At 39.5% G+C, this 22,007-nt stretch overlaps 1 protein-coding gene across 2 annotated transcripts in view; it reads left to right on the top strand.

Moving 5' to 3' along the window:
* lypd6b (LY6/PLAUR domain containing 6B) overlaps positions 1–21,581 on the top strand; it is a 105,021-nt gene extending 83,440 nt beyond the window's left edge. For both annotated transcript variants that reach the window (XM_062966298.1, XM_016996296.2), the window contains 4 exons: positions 5,116–5,262; positions 8,479–8,577; positions 12,236–12,366; positions 17,389–21,581. In XM_062966298.1, coding sequence (XP_062822368.1) covers positions 5,133–5,262; positions 8,479–8,577; positions 12,236–12,366; positions 17,389–17,553 — 525 coding nt within the window. In that variant the 5' untranslated portion in view covers positions 5,116–5,132 and the 3' untranslated portion in view covers positions 17,554–21,581. The remainder of the gene's footprint in view (positions 1–5,115; positions 5,263–8,478; positions 8,578–12,235; positions 12,367–17,388) is intronic.
* The last annotated feature ends 426 nt before the right edge of the window (positions 21,582–22,007 follow it).

Raw genomic sequence — 22,007 nt, 5'->3', positions numbered from 1 at the left:
CTTCCAGCTTGTCAATATCCCTTTAAAATTGTGTCGCCCAGTACTGGACACAGAGTTGTTTCAGGTGAGGCCTGATGAAAGCAGAATAGAGTGACTTCCCTCGGTCTTGACAATATGCTCCTATTGATGCAGCCTAGAATCACATTATTGACTCATGTTCAACTTGTGGTCTATTAAGACACTTCTTGTCAAGCCTAATGATGATGATGATGATGATGATGATGATGATGATGATGATGATGATATAACTTTATTCTTATATCCCGCCTTCATCTCCCCAAAGGGACTCGGGGCGGCTTACATGGGGACCAAGCCAAGAATTAAACAGAATTCAAAGTACAAAATTAAAACACATAACAAAAAAACAAAACAATATAATTAAAACAATAAAAAACCGAGGAAATAAAGGGTAGTAAGGTAAAGGTTTTCCCCTGACATTAAGTCTAGTAGTGCCTGACTCTGGGGGTTGGTGCTCATCTCAATTTCTAAGCCGAAGAGCCGGCGTTGTCCATAGACATCTCCAAGGTCATGTGGCTGGCATGACTGCATGGAGCACTGTTACCTTCCTGTCAGAGTGGTACCTATTGATCTACTCACATTTGCATGTTTTCGAACTGCTAGGTTGGCAGAAGCTGGGGCTAACAGTGGAAGCTCACCCTGCTCCTTGGATTCGAACTGCCAACCTTTTTGGTCAGCAATTTCAGCAGCTCAGTGGTTTAACCAGCTGCGCCACCTGGAGCTCCTGAGGAAATTAAAAGCATCATAAAATACATCAGTCAACATCACAAAACCCAACAGTAGGCATATTTAAATTGTGGGGGAGGGCAAGGCTTGTGCAAAATGCAGAGCAATAGGACCAGGGCTGGGAATAAAGTGCTGGAGAACCGGAACAATGAATAAATTAGGGCAGGGCAGGGAAGGTTGCAAGCTAAACTGTTAGTCAAAGGCACATTGGAACATCCAAGTTTTCAAGTCTTTATGGAATGTAGACAAGGTGGGGGCTAATCTGATTTCATATTGTGCATTTCATTTCTTTCTGCATAAGTATAGTACCTTACATTTCCTCTTGTCATAAAAATCATAGGTCAAATACCTGGAAGGTAGAAGGTTTCCTATTCCCGAGATAATGGTTTATGTTAAAGCATTTGTTTCCTTCCTCTACTCACAAAGTTCTGTCCTTTTCCAACCATGAGAGGCAGTAGCTGCTGGTGAATCCATGGTAAAGAGATGGAGTGAATCTGAATTTTAATTCAAATCTTTTAAAGAGTCTATCCTGAAGGATAAGGCCTGTCCCTAAAATAAGTTCAGTACTTTAGCTAGATCCTTTGAAATTCAGCCAAAAATCTGGAATGGATTCACCATTCCATTGACATGGAAGCTACCAGCTAATGAAAGTGAGATGTTGACACACACTCTCAGGAGTCAGTGTGAAAGACCTTAGTTATCCATAAAACTTCAACGCAGGAGAAAGAAACTGTTTGACTTCCCTGTGTGGGGCAGGCAGATGTAAGGCACAGATCTTCCTTTTCTTTCTTTTTGTTTATTTTTATCCCTAAAGTACTGTTGCAAGTTGCTTGTATGTATCTGGATTTGTTCTGGGTGGGGTGGAGATACAACATTTGCCATAACAAGTTCAGCCCTGTTTGAGATCAGCAACAAATAATGTTTCTGTGCTCATGTGTCCTGTTGAGTCACAGCTTAAAAGTCACAATTATGTGTGCCATGTGTGCATTTTTATTCCAAAAATGTGCTCCACGTTTGTATAGATGAGTCTAAAATGTGAATGTTGTGTGTTACTAGAGTCCTTTGCAATTTATTTGAAGTATAGATGAGAATAAGCATTTGATGTTCAAGGTTGCCATAGATTTGCTAGACAGAATTGGGAGATCTCTTCCCAAATGTATTGTGCATGGAGATAATCTATTATATATATGATACTAACTTTAGTTCTGTACCCCATCACCATCCTGTATTTGTAATGGCTAATGATTTTTACTTTGACTTGAATTCTTTTATGAGCATATTGAATGGTAGACAGCGCACCGGCTGGTTCCCAGCATCACAACTGGCTAAATTTCAGATCATTAGGTACAAAAATAGTTGGGAACTTTAGCTCTAACCTTAGCCTGTGCCATCTAGTGGTGATACCACACAGTGTCCCTAAAAGTCCAGTTGCTATCTGTCAAATTTTATTGGTGAAGTACCAGTATTTATTGTACTACTGAGAGTATTACTGAGAGTGCCTTGGACTGCAAGAAGATCCAACCAGTCCATACTCCAGGAAATAATGCCCAGCTGCTCACTGGAGGGAAGGAAGATCAAGTACTTAGGCCACATGATGAGAAGAGAGGAAAGCTTGGAGAAGAGAATGATGCTGGGGGAAAAGGAAGGAAAAAGGAAGAAGGGCTGACCAAGGGCAAGATGGATGGATAGTATCCTTGAAGTGACTGGCTTGACCTTAAAGGAGCTGGGGGTGGCCACGGCTGATAGGGAGCTCTGGCGTTGGACTGGTCCAGGAGGTCAAAAAGAGGTGGAAGCAACTGAACGAAAAACAACAAAACCAGTATTTAACTGTGCTAACAATATTCTTGTATACATACAGTGAGAGCCAGTGTGGTGCGGTGGTTTGCATGTTAGACTATGGCTCTGAAGATTAGGGTTTGAATCCATGCTGAGCCATGGATTCAAACCCATCCCACTGGGAAACTGAGCAAGTCACACACTCTCAACTTCAGAGGAAGGGAGTGGCAAAACTCCTGTGAACAATTCTTGCCAAAAAATCCCCACCGTAGGTTCACTTTAGGATTGCCCAAAACTGGAAACAGTTTGAAGGCACACAACAATAACAAATAGTAACAGTAACAGTAATAATAATCATAATCATAATTCTATTTTATATCCCACCCCATCTCTCCGAAGGGCCTCGGGGAGCTTACATGGGGACCGAGCCCGGTGGAACAAAAATTAAAATACATCACCATAAAATACATTTACATTACAATGCATAACCACATAAAAACATTTAAAACATCATAAAAACATAAACTCAACAACTGATACCAGTATTTATTTCTTTGTGTGACATTTTTCCCCAGAGTGAAAACCAAAGTGGCTCAATGCACACAATGTGAACAGTGTAGTGCTCTTAATGCAATAAGAGCATGACAAAACCATATTTCTCAATAATCATGCCTCTGTATTCTCTTAATTCTGAATTCCAATTTTAGGAATGATACACCTTTCCTGTATTATTAGATTAGAGTACACCATTATATTTAAATGTGCAAGCATTGTCTAAACACACTTGGGCTATCACACACTATGAAAAACACTCTAGCAAATTCAAAATTAGATGAACATGATAAAAATACTCAGTTTGTAAAAACATGGTTTATTTTCTTGCATATATTAAAGATAATCCTCAAAATGTTGAACCAGAAAGGATTTTAGAAAAATAGGGCCCAGTGATGTCTAGTGACACCATTACCAGCATGATTTCTAGAAAAATGAACAGTCTAGTGGAAAGCAATAAATCAGTAAGCTTGAGACATTCCCGGAAGGAGAGAAAAAGACAGATCAACCAAGATTGAATCATCACTGACAACTTACTTTATTACAAGATCGATTCCACTTTTGGATCCTAGCCTATGACAGGTTTTTTATGTTCCATTGCTTTTGATCATAAACAATATTGTATAGTATAATGTCAAAGTATCATTATATAGTATGTGGACTCAATATCCACAGTTTCACTTAGCCAAACCCCAAATATATTCTCTTCTGGAAGTGTTTGCGGGCCTCTTTTAAGTTCTCCAGAGCAATTTGATGTTATGCTTCTGGCCCATGTATAGTCAAAATATAAGGTTTGCTATTATCCACAGTATCCAATGCATATGGGAGTCGTTCTGTGCTTTAAAACTAAAGTGATACATTTTTTTTAAAAAAGAATTGTGTTATCTACTGCCATTCCTGAACAATATACAGTTGTGTAATTTTGGGTAAAGGTTGTAGCTCAGAATTACCTGCCTTGCATTGTAAAGTATATATGTTTCTCAGAAACTCCTGCTATGTTGTCTTAAAGTATGAAATATATTGACAAGCAATGCAATAAGGAGTGAAACATATCAATGATTTGACTTGTAACATCTTCTTTGTCTTCCTGTGGTCTATATTTACTTTAGTATCAAAACCTTTAATTGACATTTGGTTCAAATTCTCTCTCTGAAGAAATGATTGCAGTTTTGCAAAATCACTTCTTTCACAATACGTGGCTCTGTTATCATTAAATCCCACTACCCATTTTATAAGTAAGGACTTGCAGTTCTTGGAGAAAACTCTTTAATGGAGAGTTTTCTGCCTATTAGTACTTGTGGATTCTAGGGATTTTTTTCATACTGTCTATGGACAGCTGCATTTATTGAATGCGAAGGATTAATGGGTTGACTAAATTGTTTGACATATTCTTACACCAGTGTAGGATATTAAAAGACTGTAACTTGTGCTTTTAAGTTTGAAATTAGGCCATTCTTTACTTGGTGTTAAAACAGTATTTTTGCTAATAAGTAAGTAGCTTTGCTTTTGAAAAAAATCATGGATATGTATGTTTGCATGTGGGAATTGATTCAGCTTCTTTTACTGAAGGTACACTATTGTATTCGCTTTGGAATAATTAAAAACTGGGAGAAAGAGAGCCCTTTGTGCCTATATTTTAAGGTGACACTAATATATATAATATAATAGTATGACATGAACAGTTTATGGGAGTTAATCATTGAAGTCTGCACATCCACTTACTTCTAAAGTATTTAATCTTATCGACTCATGATTGGAATTGGTGGAATTGTTTCTTATACAACCACCACATTGTAGGACTTTTGCTTTAGGGCACAGCAAAATAGTGCTGTAATGTGCATCGAGCACAGGCCAGTAGAAGGCAGTAGCAGCTTAGATTTGTATCACAAAGTCATCTTTATGTACGGTCATTGCTGGCAGCAAGAGTGTTGGTAGTGGTGATAGTAAATTTGTGAATAAGATATTATAGAGAGAATGCCAAACAATTTCCTCCCTTCTCATGTATTTTAAACAGCCTGTGCTCTCCTCCTACCTTCCATTCAGGTGTAAGAAGCAGTTCCATGTTTGGTAAGAGCATGCCACTACTCTGTCACATGTTGGCTGTCGCTTGTGTTGAAATCTTAATTGTCTCCAGCAACTGGATCCTAGCCAAGAACATCAACTTCTACAACGTGAGACTTCCAGTTGACCGTAAGTAGCCGGCTAGAGTGCTGTAGGGAATGCCAATAAATAAATACTATTTGAGCTCAGTCAGCATTTTCTATTTTAAATCCTTAGGATGATTATTTTTTTAAATGAATGTGTAATGCAGCTCTGTATACATCTGAAAGCAAAACATTAATTTGTCTGTCTTCGGTGGTTGTTAATTATTAGGTGGAGTCCTTGATGAAGGGCTTGGCATGCACACCTGCATGTTCATCTGATTAACTTGTCACACCTTTTAATTGCCTTTCCTATGCTTCCCACATGGTCTTGCTGTGTACACAACATTAGAAGTTGTGTGTATCATTAAGTGTGCACTGGAGATCTTCATTAGTTGCTTTCTTGTTTAGATGCAGCTGTAGAAGAAGCTGGAGGGTAGATATGTCATATCCACATGGCCTTACTGTGGTCGAAGGCAACTGAAATAGGCCATAGTTAAGGTTTTTTTTTATATAACACTAGTACAGATATAAAATTATGTTGTCGAAGGCTTTCATGGCCGGGATCACAGGGTTGTTGTATGTTTTCGGGCTGCATGGCCATGTTCCAGATGTAAAATTGTATTTTAGCACACTAAACAATGTGCCACCTTTCTTTCAAAGGAAGTTTAAGACACAGTGCTGCCTTCAGTAGAAGAACAAATGGCATTTAATGCATCCCCAAGTTAAGTCGCATAGTGACTAAGACCAACAAAGATGTCTGGGGAAGTTAACTGAAAAATTCATAACGTTCTTTCTCTATCTCTGGCAGTAAAAAAGTACAAAATAAATAATTGCCTATTCATTGTGCATTTTTGACCACCCAAATTTTCGGTCTCAAGGAGCCACCTTAGTTTCTCTAATGCACACATGTGAAACATAAGAGAAGAGCCCACCACATCATTTTATGTGGTCTGCGAGGCAGTCAATGTCAGGGTGGCTTAGTTACACAGTCTTACAATTACAAATGGCCGTATGATGGCAGCAGTAAGGGTGATGTGGCCCTTGGTGAAAATGAGTTTGACACCCCTGCTGTAATGGGATATCATAATGATATCACCTTACTTATAACATAGTGCCCAGTGTGGCTAAGTATTTCCCACTGTGCTGTGTTGTTATTGTCCTTTCCTGCTCTAAACTATAAACTTTGATACCATTTGGGCATACAAAATATTTTCCATTTCAAGTTCAAATGTATCTTGAATCCTCCCTGAATTTAACTTCTAGTCATGTTAATCAAAACAATAGTTTTGTATTTATATTGCCTGTATGGTAAAGGTAAAGGTTTCCCCTGATGTTAAGTCCAGTCATGTCTGACTCTGGGGGTTGGTGCTCATCTCCATTTCTAAGCCGAAGACCTGCCGTTGTCTGTAGACACCTCCAAGGTCATGTGGCCAGCATGACTGCATGGAGCTCCGTTACTTTCCCACCGGAGCGGTACCTATTGATCTACTCACATTGGCATGTTTTCGAACTGCTAGGTTGGCAGAAGCTGGAGCTAACAGTGGCCACTTACTCTGCTCCCGGGGTTTGAAACTGAGACCTTTTGGTCTGCAAGTTCAGCAGCTCAGTGCTTTAACACACTCCACCACCAGGGCTCCTTATATTGCCTGTAGTTAGCCATAATAAACAATCTTAATACCCTATACACCCATGCATAAGTCTAGAAAATTTAATTGAAAATCAACTCAAAAAACCTTCAGGTCAATGTAAGTACTCTTCATAAACTCTTATCAAAAAGGAACCCTCTCCTTTTCTGAGTAAAGTGGTGGAAGGCAAGAGTTTCACCCACCCAGGGAGAACCTAAAGAAGCACTGACCCCTGCTACCTTTTCCGCTGTGGCAATGCTTCTGGCTTTTTTGAATGGCTGGATGGGAAAATGGTGGCAGTGGTAACTAGTGGTGACTGGCTCCTTGTGTCAGCATTGCTGCTTTCTTTTCTATGAAGAATGACTCTCAACTTATTCACAGGTCATATCAAAATGTATCATTTTGGCCTACAAAGCTGCAGTTGGCTTAAACATGAGATTGACTTATATATACTCAAGTATAACATTAATCACATGTCACAAATACTATATTTACTCAGGTCTAACACCTTTTTTGGCTAAATTACCTTGCTAAAATCAGGGTGCGCATTAGATTTGTGGCATGCACATAGCTTGAGGGAGCCTCCGGAGGTGCAGTGGATTAAACCGCTGAGCTGCTGAACTTGCTGACTGAAAGGTTGGCGGTTCGAATCTGGGGAGCGAGATGAGCTCTTGCTGTTAGCCCCAGCTTCTGCCAACCTAGCAGTTCGAAAACATGCAAATGTGAATAGATCAATAGGTACCACTCTGGCGGGAAGGTAACGGCACTCCATGCAGTAATGCTGGCTACATGACCTTGGAGGTGTCTATGGACAACGCCGGCTCTTGGGCTTAGAAATGGAGATGAACACCAACCCCCAGAGTCAGACACGACTAGATTTAACATCAGGGGAAACCTTTAACTTTACCTTTTACATAACTTTATACAATATTTCAAATAATATTGTACATGAAACAAAGTCTGTGTCATTATCTCAGCCACCCATATGAACAATTTTGGATTTTGGAATATTTCAAATTTAGGAATTCTAGGATGCTGAACCTGTACTCATAACCAAGAGCTTGGCAAACTGTATATGGTTTGAATGTATTGGAAGAAAATCCTCTGGTAAACCTTTAGTGCCTATGTTTTCTAATTGGATGGTGATATTGTCTGGAAGATTGTCTCAAGGCCCAGTATGTCTCAATTTGTCTATTCAAATACATACTGTTTATATATTAAATGTAAGGAAGTTCCACATTTACTTGAATCTAATGCTCATCTTTTTTTTTTTACTAAATTACTTTCCAAAAATCGGGGTGTGCATTAGATACATATAATATGGTAAATACTTTATTGGGTGTCAGGGTTTTGAGAATTGAGGTGTGCACTAGATTCAATGGTGCATTAGACTCAAGTAAATACAGGTTGTGAATAATAAAACACAACAAATAAGGCTGGACTAAGTCCCATTGAACTCAGTAGGGCTTACATTTGAATAAACATGCTTAGGAGCATAGTACAATCAGATTAATTTGGAATTTAACAACATTTATTCCTATCTGTTTTCCTTCATTCTATGACTTAATTGGAAGGGAATTTGGATTCAAGATGGTAAACCATTTAACTGTTTTCTTCATCTTCTTTTGATTTTAAAGCTACTCCGTATCCAAGCAGCTTCAAGTGTTTCACGTGTGACAACGTTGTAGATAATTACAACTGCAACAGATGGGCTGAAGATAAATGGTGTCCTCAGAGTAAGTGTGTGGAGAACAGTAGGATAGTAAAATGCTTTTGCTTGGGCTTTTCCAACCAACTCCATCATCTCAGCATCAGGTAGTTAAGTAGAATTTAACGTTTAGTCGGATGGTTTCAGAATACATGCAGCTGTTTGCCTGAACTCCTTTTTAGGAATTCACATGAACTAGTCATGAAATCAACTTAAAAAGAAGCAGCCTGAGTTTACTTCTACATAGGGGGGTAGCTACTGGGAGGCAACATGCGAGTGTTGCCTTCCTAAACAGGAATGATAAGCCCTTCCCTTCCACATTTCTAGCATTACAGTTTCAAACTTCACCTAAACCTTTAGCAATCCAATGTAGGTATCCAAAGAAAAGGGGGAAAGACAGTTACCAAGGAGCGATAGTTCAATATATCTGGAGGGCCAAACATTCCATTCGCAGATATAAAATGTAATTCCCACCTGATTGTCTCAACTTCTCAGTGATTATGCAGGAAGGACCTACAAGATGGGCTCCAACTATATGGTGCTCTTTCATGAATCACATGGTTGGAGCCTACCTTGTAGATTCTTCCTGCACAACATGAGCAACAACAGTGGCTCCACTAGCGTTAGTGCCACCAGTATGTTAAGGCATGATATCACCCCTATGTGTCAGACCAGACCACAGTATTGTAGCAGATATATCAGATTATCCAACTGACCCTTCTACGTGGAAAGGGAATAGCTTACACATGTGACCACAGCACCTTTCCCACTATCTTAGGCCCCTTCCACACAGCTGAATAAAATCTGACAATATCTGCTTTGAACTGGGATATATGGCAGTGTGAACTTGGGGCCTGTTCAGATAATACCTTTATCTTAGGAGCTTCTGCAGCAAAATGGAGGGCGGCCAAATGCTGTTCCCTCAAAATGCAGGAGAAAGAGCTACAAACAGCAAAAATTGCAAGATTTTCAGGTGTGGGAATATCCCAGTTCTGAGCTGGAAATCTGCATCTTCAAAAGTCTGTATGTCTCTGCAATCGGAAAACATGTTTTTTTTTTAAAAAAAATCTGGGTTTGTTAATAATAATAATAATAATAATAATAATAATATTGATCTGCGCGCATCATCCGAAAATACATCACACAGTCCTAGACACTTGGGAAGTGTTCGACTTGTGATTTTGTGATATGAAATCCAGCATATCTATCTTGTTTGCTGTGTCATAATAAAATAATAATAATTTTATTTTTATACCCTGCCCCATCTCCCCGAGAGGACTCGGGGCGGCTCACATGGGGCCAAGCCCAGGCAATAGGCAATGTAAAACTCAGCAATAAAAACAAATCATAAACAAATAAAATCATATATACCAATAAACAATAAGCACACTTTAATAAAAACCTGGGTTGGCTCCTAAAAAGGGTAGTGGGTCAGAAAAGTGCAAAAAGCTTTATACAGTACAGATTAGGAAAGAGGTAGGTACCAGGGACTATACCTTTTCCCCAGGTTTTAGATGTTTGTTCCTGATTGGTCAGTTCCTAAAAAGAAGGTGACACTTGAGTAGAAGGCGAAAACTTTGTTCTGGCAAGAGGAATTTCATCCTTTATCTGTGTAATGAAGTTTGTGGCAGAAAAATGACGTTTCTGGAGTGGCACAAATACTTTCACAGTAACTAGTACACAATGAAACAGGAGCAGACACTTTTAAACCAGGAACAGCAATCTGTTATTCCATGTCACAAATACACAACCAAATCTGTCTGGGCAGATGGCGAGGCAGGAAGGCTCTAAAAAGTGCCAATAAGGACAAAGTTCTGTTCCTGGCTTGAAAGTGTGTGTTTCTGTTTGATTGTGTAGTACTGACTTGGACAGAAGTGGTCCTACCCCATTAACTTTGCTTGTTTGGTGGAAACATCATTAAACATGCGGATCACAGCGTTTTTCTGGCCAGGACAAAGTTGTCACTCTGTGGTCAATGTTGTACATCCTTTCACAATAAGAACAATCAGGAATAGATATTTTTAACCCAAGAACAGCACCCTGTTGTTCCATGCCACAACTACACGACCAAATCCGTTTACACAGATGGCCAGGCAGCAAGGTTAAATAATAATGACAAAGTTCTGTTCCTGGTTTGAAAGTGTGTGTTTCTGTTTGATTGTGTAGTGTTGACTTGGGCAGAGGTGGTTCTACCCTGCAAACTTTATTTGTATGCGAGAAACTTAATTAAACATGTCAAGAGCAAAGTTTCTCTAGCTAGGACAAAGAATAGAACTTTTGCAGCAATTCACATATCCACATATCCGCATCTTGACGTTTTTTCTTTTTTAAATGAAGTTTCTGGCAGATGTCCTGTGGTGGCCATCTTGGGAGCCTCTAAATCTCACAACAAAGCATCAAGTCTGGACGATGGATGCAGAAATCCCAGGATCAGCAAGTCTGTACGTGGACCTCTTCTGAAGTCCTGGGATTTTTGCTCCTCATTAAAACCCGCAATTTGGTACAGTCTGGAAGTGCCCTCAGATAACTCAGTTCAAAGCACATATTGTGGTTATTCTGCCTTGATATTCTGAGTTATATGGCTGTATGTGTGTGGGAGGAGGGAGTAAGAAATGGGACTAACTCATTTTTACATTTTAATATTTTGGCAACTAGTTTCTTTCTGTAACAGCAAGCAAAGGTTTGCCTAAAATAGTCAAGGCTATAATTCCATGGAACATTGTTTTCTGCCAAAACTCGAGACTCGGGTTATTCATAATGTTTCCATCTCAAAAACATTATCAGCTTGGGGTTTTTGAGTGTGGGGTTGCATTCTCCATTCTGCCCAAATGGGAGAAACTGCTACTGCTGCCAGAAAGAGAAAGATTACGTGTGAGTGTTGGGAGAAGGGCAGTGGAAGAGAGCAGGTTTGCCAGGTTGGCTACACAAAACACTGGAGCTTGGAAAATGTGCTGCAGCAGTTGCATATTTTAGAAAGATGGAAACCTCCGCTCTAAGTGTTATGTTTGCAAGGGTTGTAACCCAAGGCACCTGCAGAGAAGAGTGTGGTAAGAGAGAATTGCTTTGTAATCACTTTTGCATTTTTCTCAACATTTTCAAAATATGAATTGGATACGTGGCAAAACCAGAAAGCATTTTCTTTATTTCTCATATTTCTCACTTGCACAGATAACCAATTGGTAACAACTAATGCAGAACATATTTTTCTGACTGCATTAACAGTAACAGATAATGCCCTTTTTCAAAGTGATAGTGTTAAGTCTATTTTCAAATAAAAAGAGGAGTGAGGGAAGAATCTGGCAGGACAGTAATGACCTCTTGAGTAATCATAGAGCGATGTGTAAAATAAGTAGTTCCTTTTTGAAATGTCATATTCCGAGCTTGTGAATATGCAGATAGGAGTAACAGGACCAGAAACTGTATTCCTTAATTTTAGAGGAGATAACAAGGAAAGAAAAATAATTTAAAATGTTCCCAAGCAGGAAATTGTTCCATAACTGGGTGGGGGATCTGTGCTAGATTGGGCAGTGGAAGAAAAATGATGTATTACATATCAATAATTCTAGCTTAGGCACTCAGCCATGAATGAGAACTTGATTTCTGATCAGGGGGTTGTGCCTATGTTTTTGAACGATGCAAAAGGTACTGATGCAATTCTCTTCTTGATGTAATTTTTTATTGCTTAGACACACAATACTGTTTAACAGTCCATCACTTCACCAGCCATGGAAGGAGCACCTCCGTCACAAAAAAATGTGCTACCAGAGAAGAATGCCATTTTGTTGGTTGTCGTCACCGCAAGGAAACCAGTCATACGGTAAGCAGTTGGATGCCAAAGAAAGCACTTTTCAATTGTGTGTTTGTATTTGCTCGGTAACTCCTTTATACTCAGCTTTCCAAAGGAAATTTGGGACAACACTGAATCCCTGTCTAAGTTGTAACCAAAGTCAGATGCTCTTGCTACTTAACTAGCAGCAATCCTGCAAGTTTTTATAGGCCAGAGCACAACTCCAGGCCAGAAGCTGTGGATTACCATCGAAAACACTGAATCAGAACAGTGGTCTTCTTCTTGAAGTTCTTTTACACATTCATAATATCAAATGCAGTATTACTCAAGGATGATCTGCTTTGGCCATAAACCAGTGTCACTGGCAAATCTTTAACCTGAGACAATCTGCTCTTGGGTGGCAAACAAGAGCTTCTTGCTGTTCTATAGAATCATAGAATAGTAGAGTTGGAAGAGACCTCATGGGCCATCCAGTCCAACCCCCTGCCAAGAAGCAGGAAATTGCATTCAAAGCCCTGACAGATGGCCATCCAGCCTCTGCTTAAAAGCCTCCAAAGAAGGAGCCTCCACCACAGTCCAGGGGAGAGAGTTCCACTGCTGAACAGCTCTCACAGGAAGTTCTTCCTAATGTTCAGGTGGAATCTCCTTTCCTGTAGTTTGGAAATATTGTTTCACGTCCTAGTCTGCAGGGCAGCAGAAAACAAGCTTGCTCCCTCCTCCCTATGACTTCCCCTCACATATTTGTACATGGGTATCATGTCTCCTCTCAGCCTTCTCTTCTGCAGGCTAAACATGCCCAGTTCTTTAAGCCTCTCCTCATAGGGCTTGTTCTCCAGACCCTTGATCATTTTAGTCGCCCTCCTCTGGATGCTTTCCAGCTTGTCAACATCTCCCTTCAATTGTGGTGCCCAGAATTGGACACAGTGTGATTCCAGGTGTGGTCTGACCAAGGCAGAATAGAGGGGTAGCATGACTTTCCTGGATCTAGACACTATACTCCTATTGATGCAGGCCAAAATCCCATTGGCTTTTTTAGCTGTCGCATCACATTATTGGCTCATGTTTAACTTGTTGTCCATAAGGACTCCAAGGTCTTTTCCAGCAGAACCAAAAAGCAAGGTTGTGTATGCTCATGCAAGTTCAATGCTGATGTGAAAATTGGATTCATATGTAGCACCTTTAGTTAGTTCTCCCTCCCTCAAAATATATTTTTAGGCCTTTGAACATGGATTTGTGTGTGGGTAATGGCAGAAAGTACACTTGCTACAGTTTGTAATGAATGAAAATTTAGTAGGGGCACAGGACCCTCATGAAAGTGAAAAATTCATGGGATTTTAATGTTTATACTATGATGTTTTAATGCTATGTCCTAATGCTTAAATATTAGTAGTAAAGGTTTTCCCCTGATGTTAAGTCTAGTCGTGTCCTACTTTGTGGGTTGGTGCTTATCTCCATGTCTAAGCTGAAGAGCCATCATTGTCCATAGACACCTCCTAGGTCATGTGGCCAGCATGACTGCATGAAGTGCTGTTACTTTCCTGCAGAAGAGGTACCCTATTGATCTACTCACATTTGCATGTTTTCGAACTGCTAAGTTGGCAGAAGCTGGGGCTAATAGCGGGAGCTCACTCCGCTCCCTGGATTCGAACCGCTAACCTTTCAGTCATAGCTCACTGCACCACCGGGGGCTCCTGCTTAAATGTTACTTATGTTTTATGTTTAATGGTTTCAATTATTTTAACTTATAGTTTTATGTTATTGTTTGATATTATGATTTGGTTTTCACATGTATGTTTGGCAAACTAAAAATACTTTGAGTCACCCCAGGGGTGAGAAAAGCGGTACATAAGTACAGCAAATAAATAAATAAATTATAAATTTAAAAGGCAAATAAAGAAATTGATATTTTTCTCGTCCAGGATTTCTATGTCCCAGAATCTGTCCTGACAGATTCTTCCCTCACTCCTCTTTTTATGTTAAAATAGACTAACGCTATCACTTTGAAAAAGGTAATTATGGTCATCTTTCATTGGAAGCTGATCACAGGATTGCACTGGAAATACTAGAGATTCCTAGAGTTAAGATTTTAATCAGATCAGTGAATGATCATATCCATAAAAATTAAAACCGCAAATATGGAGACATGATTGTATACATATTTTAAAGAGCAATGTGTACATAGTCCTGACCATAAAGGCCCTTGATCTTTGTATACTTGGAAGTCCAGGCCTATGATGTCATATGTCTCGTTAGGTTGCTTAGATAATATTTGCATGTGGTTTAATCAGCAATTGTTAATGCCATCTTAACATCATGTAAAAGTTAACTAATGTGTAAATTCATTTCTTAACATTAATAGTTTTCATGATGCTTTAAAAGATCAATTTCATATGTTAATCACTCAAGATATGTTGCTTTTGAATTCAAAACCAGAATTAAAATTTCTAAAAATGCCCAGCTTGCTCCAAATTGTCCTGATTACCTCTTAAAGTAGTACGGCGTGTTAAGTGTTACTTAAATAGTCAATACCATAGTAATTAAACTAATGACTTTATTTTTTTCTTTGAAATTATAACTAATTATAGCAAATTGCAATTAGTTGTAATTATAGTAAATGACAACGAATACCCTTTAATTAATTAATTCCAAGATCTGGGATTAATTTGTTTTGACCCAGATGAAGCCAGTAAGTTATAGTTAAATTAATATGCTATTCCACATATCTGAATTGCTGAGAGACCACCAGGTATTTTCAACTATGGACAGTATTGGGAATCTAAACATTACCTCAGGGCATGCCTATACTGACCTATTTTCCAAAAAAGAGGGGGTGAATCATCTTAGAGCTGATCTGGATTAATTCATGCCAATGCCATTTAACCCAATTGAACTACATTAATAAAAGTGTGAATACTGGGTAAGAACTGTGCAGAAATATTAGAAACTATTCATCCTTGTTGGTGGGGATAAAATAGAGAAATAGTACCATCCTTAATCGCATTAAGAAAATGCTGGGTATTTCTCTTACAGTGCTGACATACATATAATAGGAAGTGGGGAAGCTATGGTGCTGATGGTAACCAGAAGAGAACATCCAAATAGTCTCCTTGCTTGATTTTTTTTTTTACATTTCAGCAGCTTTTGTGTTATCTTCCCAAGTTTTCCCCAGCCCCAATTTGTAGCAATCTTACCCCTCCAGTCAAATAAAACTACAGTTGCATCAAGTGCTATATGGCCAAGCAAAGTATTATACTATGTAACATAGATTTTGTTCCTGGATTATAAATATCATTAACTAATTAGTTCTATCATAAAAACATGGAAAAGGTTTATTCAACTGCAAAAACTTTCTTTGAAGTACATCCTGCCTCACATTTTGCTATAGTTTTTTCCCCATGAATATCTCGAGTCTTGAGTCTAAACACACACATTTGACCTTAGCCAAAAGGCAGAGAGGTCTCAAGTCAATTCAGCATACAGTAGAGTCTCACTTATCCAAGCTAAACGGGCTGGCAGAAGCTTGGATAAGCAAATATGTTGGATAATAAGGAGGGATTAAGGAAAAGCCTATTAAACATCAAATTAGGTTATGATTTTACAAATTAAGCACCAAAACATCATGTTATACAACAAATTTGACAGAAAAAGTAGTTCAATACGCAGTAATGCTATGTAGTAATTACTGTATTTACGAATTTAGCACCAAAATATCATGATATATTGAAAACATTGACTATGAAAATGCATTGGATAATCCAGAACCTTGGATAAGCGAGTCTTGGATAAGTGAGACTCTACTGTAATTTGTAGCAGCCACAAAAATGAAGTTTCTGTATAACAACTACTTTCAAAGTAAGTACCACACAATTAATTCAGGAATAACACTTTCAATCCAGGAACAGAAACCTTTTCAAATTTCGTTACATAGTGTTATTAATGACCTTAAGTTTTACTTTGCATCTTAGTACAGTAGAGTCTCACTTATCCAACACTCACTTATCCAATGTTCTGGATTATCCAACGCATTTTTGTAGTCAATGTTTTCAATACATCATGATATTTTGGTGCTAAAGTCATAAATACAGTAATTACTATGTAGCATTACTGTCAAATTTGTTGTCTAACATGATGTTTTGGTGCTTAATTTGTAAAATCATAACCTAATTTGATGTTTAATAGGCTTCTCCTTAATCTCTCCTTATTATCCAACATATTCATTTATCCAACATTCTGCCGGCCTGTTTATGTTGGATAAGTGAGACTCTACTGTATAAGCTTCCTTGCTGTAACTCCTGGCCCTTTCGTTTCTTTCCATTCAATGAGCCTGTGGGGTGGTGATGGATGACCATTTCATCAGTCAATTCCTGATCCTTTTAAGAGAACGAGAAGGAAGGAGTGCTTGAAACACAGACTTCATTTTTGGCCCATGGAGATTGGGGCATAGCTAGATTAGCTAGTGCTGTATTTGGTGTGGTGTAGAACTGTTTTAATTCTACTTCTAGCTAAAGATGAAAAAATGATGCCTCAGCAATACTAATGATTCCTAAAGTAGATGTAATTGATTACTCCAAGATTCATTGATTAAAACCCCCTTGACTGATTTATTTTAAAACGGGTCTCCCGGTGAATTAAGTAGCACATATTGAACACATTCTTGGTTGTTTTTAATCAAAGCCTGGGAAAATTACTTTTCTAGACAATATTTTCCAGAATCTCTCTCCAGTCTGTCCACTGGATGGAGTATTTGGGGATTTGTAATCCAAAAAAAGCAATGTAGGTACGTTTGAGTGATGGCAGGTGGGCAATTGCATCGTAGAAGAGGAAATCTTTGTTCTGTTACTTGTGACCCTCTCTGCGTGTATGCTAACTTTTTGGCTTTCCCTCCTTCAGAACAGTTGTTTTCAGAATGGATATGTTTTTCACATGCAAATGTGGAGATATAACTCATTCCATGGTGGATTAAAACTGGGGATTATTCTGCCAATATTTTATTTTTCCCATTGGGTGGCAGCCCTCTTCCCAACAATAATACTGTCTTATAAAAACCAACAGGAATGCATCTCCTGCTGCGAAGGGATGATCTGTAACGTCGACATTCCAACAAACCAGACCAATGCTGTGTTTGCAGTTGTGCATACGCGGAGGACATCAGGCGGCAGCAGGCAGACCATTAGTACCCTGTTGCTAGTCTCGGTCACTGTCATTTTTATATTATGACATGACTCTTCGTATCAGTTGGGAGTCATTTGTCAACTGGAGCTATATGAAGACTATCTTGGATGGCAATGAAGAAAAGAGAGTCCTCAGAAACATGTTGTGCAAAGAAGAAAAACATGGAATATGGTGCTGGATCTTTAAAGACTACTACAAATATAGTGGACATGCTTGCCGACTCTTCAGAAAATCAAATGGGATAGACAATTTGGTCAATTTGATTAGTTAAATGAAATCTCAATTTGGGTGATGGAAGAATCTATATTGTTGGAGTTTACTGGACAATTGGAAAAGATTGTTGCATTTTTCCTCACTATGTATCATAGTTTCCATTGTCTTCTGATATAACTGATTTTTGTGAGCCAGCATTGTTCTTATGCTTGGGGTCAAAGCAAACATCAGCAGTCCCTCAGTGTGGTGCCTCTCTTTGATGGGCTGCCACACAGTAGCTTCTATCATCTTCATCTCTCAAATGATGGTGCTACTGCTGCCACGATAGCCACCCCCACAGAACAAGGTTTGTGTGGGAGACAGCAGGAGTCCCAATAGGTTTGACAACGATCTCACATGAGCTCCAGGACTAATGGGGAGTGGCTAATCACAGCTTCCTCCAGTATCAGCCTTACATGTAAAGACTAATGGCCCTTCTACACAGGCCCTAAAGCTCGTGATGGACAATGGGTTTACCTGAGGCCTCCAAATGACACCCCAAGTAAACCCGGATTAATGAAAAGTAAACTGGGGTTTCTCAGTTTACTCTGCATTAATTTGACTCCTACAAGAATCCAGACCTTAAGGTAAGGTCCAGATCTTTGCAGGCTTCGGGCCTGTGTGTATTGACTCCTAAGACTGCTTCTGCAATCCGAGGTGCCAATCCCCACAGCCTTTCCGGTTCTTTGGGTTCCTGGAGCCCACCCACCTCCTTCTTCCGCATTTCATTTCCCTCCCAAAACTTACCAGAGGGACCTGCGGGCAGTGCGCAATGAGAAAATGATGCGTTGGGGGGTGGGGTGGGAAAAGAGGAGGGAGTTCCCTCTTTCTACCTCCTGACATGCCATTTTCTCATGTCAGGAGGATTCTTCAGAGGATCTCTGCTGCTAGCAGGCCCCTCCAGTAAGTGTTTTGGGGAAATGGGGGATTGAGGATGGCTAGATGCTATCCTGAGTCAACCTTTGTTTGACCCAGGATGGTACCTACCCACCCCTCGAGGAAAAGCCAGAGGTTGTGGGAACTGGTGGGGACTGAAACCCGGGAGGAAGTGGGGTTTTTTAACCCGTTTTTTTCCTGGGTTTTAGTGAAGCGTAGAAAGGCCTTAAGCAGCTCACATTATGATTTGTCTTCAAAACACACAAAATTAGATAGCATGGGGTTAAATGTTCTGTTGATGTTTTCATTTTCAATCAATACAGATAGAAATTGCATTGTATTTCTCTTCCTAAACCAGTTGTAAATGGTGTAAAGGCAAATTAGTAGGAGAACACATGTACATACAAAGCACAGTACACACGGTATAATCAGATCTCCGTATCTGCAGGGGATGTGTTCTTTGCTAAACTGCAGTTTTTGACTTTTCAGATGTTTTGAATGTCCTCTCCCATTGGCTCTCTGACCTTTGGCTAATTTTAAGAGATTATGGGAGCTGGTCCAAATTTTCTGGAAGGCCAAATGCTTTCTGTCCCTCTTCTAGAGGAGCATGTGGAAAGGGATGAATTTCAGTGATAGACCATCTAATTTACATGTCATGTTCATTGCCAGGGAATTGGTAAAGTCTCCTGTTTGAAACTCCTGGGTTTTTCCTGCCCATCATTATGCAAAATCAGATGGAGCAGTGGCCTACTGCAATATAAGGCACCTTCCCATTTCCCTACATAATTATATTCAGTCAATTTAGATACCGTTTAGATATACCTGCGAATGCATTTTGGTTTAAGAAAACCTTGGTATGCAATTATATTTAAGCCATAATGCACTAGCAGGTATATACCATGAAGTTTCTATTTTAATATTGTAGACCAGCTTTTTAAACCGTAGTTTTCTGTCCTCTTTGAACTAAACTAGCATGGTAAGAGACGTCCTCTCTTGAAATAGAAGGATCTAAGCCCGTTGTTGTGGTTCCTGGTCTGCCAAGACTCCTGTAGACTTCTGTGAGGGTTTTCTGGCCAAGACAAGGTGAATTTTCACTCCGAGAGGCCTCTAGCAATAGCCATTCATCTTTAAAAGAAGTCACAGTATACCTACCCACATACCACAACACTGTTCACCACAAAATATGTCTATTTTTCACCCATAAGTGGACTTCAGATCATTCTCTTTGTCTTTGGCAATTCAAATAGTTCTTGGAGCAAAAGAGTGGCCATCTAGAGCCCTTAACCCAAAGCCTTTGGAAGCAGCTTTTTTTTTTGGTTACATTAAACTGTGAGCACAAAAGAGAGAGAAGGGAAATATGGAAAGTTCTTGTGCATAAAACACAGTTGTGCTACCATTTGCATGTGTCAGAGAAAACCACTGGATATTGAGAACAGCATCTGTGAACATAAGGAGTTATTGAAAGCCATAAAGTTGTTGAAAAAGACTTTGGTCCACTTGAGATTTTGAAGTATATACAGACTATCTTGTGCTGTTCTTTTTAAATTGTTTTGCTGTATGTGTAAAAATAAAAGATTAGCAATATTATACAGTGGAAACAAAGGAAATAAGGCAGGTCGTCTAGGTCATTCTTCAGTGCAAAATTGTTTCCTGTTGTAAACATTGCAGGCAGCCCTTCATAGGAGTGTTTTTCTTTTGGAAGGAGCAGCTTTATTCAATCACCTTGTGTATGTTGAAGGTTTTTTTTTTAAACAATGTCCAATATCCATAGTTCCAAGTGTTAATATTGGGAAATCTGGGGTTCATTTACATTGTAGAAAGAATGCCATTTGCCACTACTTTAACTGCCATGGCTCAATGCTATGGAATCCCAAGATTGGTAGTTTGACAACATCTGGAGTCTACTCTTCTAAACACTACTGGTGTTTCACCAAACTACAAATGCCATGCTTCCATAGCATTGACCCATTGCAGTTCAAGTGGTGTCAAATGGCATTAATTCTAAGATGTAGATCAGCGTTTCTCAACCTAGAGGTCGAGACCCGGGGGGGGGGGGTTGCGAGGGGTTTTCAGAAGGGTCGCCAAAGACCATCAGAAAACACATATTTTTGATGGTCTTAGGAACCCCTTTAACAGAGAAGCCTGAATATTTCTTTGCCTGCCCTTCTCTTCCTATTTGGAAACAAACAGCAAATCCTCCAACCAAAAGCCCAATTTGCCCAATTCTATTGTTGGTGGGGTTCAAGGGGCTCTTTGATTGTAGGTGAACTATACATCCCAGCAACTACAACTCCCAAATGTCAAGGTTTTATTTCTCTCAGACTTCACCAGTGTTCACATTTTGGGCATATTGAGTATTTGTGCCAAGTTTGGTCCAGATCCATCATTGTTTGAGTCCACAGTGCTCTCTGGACATAGGTGAACTACAACTACACAACACAAGGTCAGTGTCCACCAAACCCTTCCAGTATTTTCTGTTGGTCATGGGAGTTCTGTGTGCCAAGTTTGGTTCAATTCCATTGTTGGTGGAGTTCAGAATGCTTTTTGATTGTAGGTTAACTACAAGTCCAAAATGACAAAATCAATCCCCGCCCCAACCCCACCAGTATTCAGATTTGGATGTATTGGTATTTGTGCCAAATACTCCCTGCATATCAGATATTTACATTATGATTCCTAACAGTAGCAAACTTACAGTTATGAAGTAGCAACAAAAATAATTTTATGTTTGGAGGTCACCACAACATGAGGAACTGTATTAAGGGGTCGTGGCATTAGAAAGGTTGAGAACCACTGATGTAGATGCACCCCTAGCCTCAGGTAAGCCTGGCTTATTGACCTGCAGGCAGGTCAGTGTGTATGCGTTAGCCCTCTTTTTTTACTCAATGGGACCTACCTCACAGGGCTGTTGTGAGGATGCAAAAAAATAAAATACCTAAGAAACAGCTTAGTTGGATAAATCCATTTATGTGTGATGCGGTGGCCTGTTGTCTGAATGGTGGAATCACAACAAAATAGCAGAGTGAAGCACCCCTATTTTCACAAGTCACAGTGGAGTGTGCATGTGTGTGGCACATCACCTCGTAGTATGTATTCAAGTGGCATTGTGTTCTCATGGGATCACTTCTTTAGGACAAGAGTAGGAAGCAATGGCCTTCCGCATGGTATTCAACCCCTATCAACTTCAGGCAGCTTCTCTGATGGCCAGATAAGATGGGACTCATAATCCAACAACATCTGGAGATTCACAGGTCCTCCTCCCCTGCTCCAGGGGATCAAATGCATTGTGACAAAACATTTCAGACAGACCAGATCTTGTCTAGGTAAAACGGCTGCTTAGGCAACGTAATAAAAAAATTATTGTTTCTTCT

Source organism: Anolis carolinensis, chromosome 1, assembly GCF_035594765.1.
Source record: "Anolis carolinensis isolate JA03-04 chromosome 1, rAnoCar3.1.pri, whole genome shotgun sequence".
NCBI lineage: Eukaryota > Metazoa > Chordata > Lepidosauria > Squamata > Dactyloidae > Anolis > Anolis carolinensis.
This window is presented reverse-complemented; position numbering and strand designations above follow the sequence as displayed.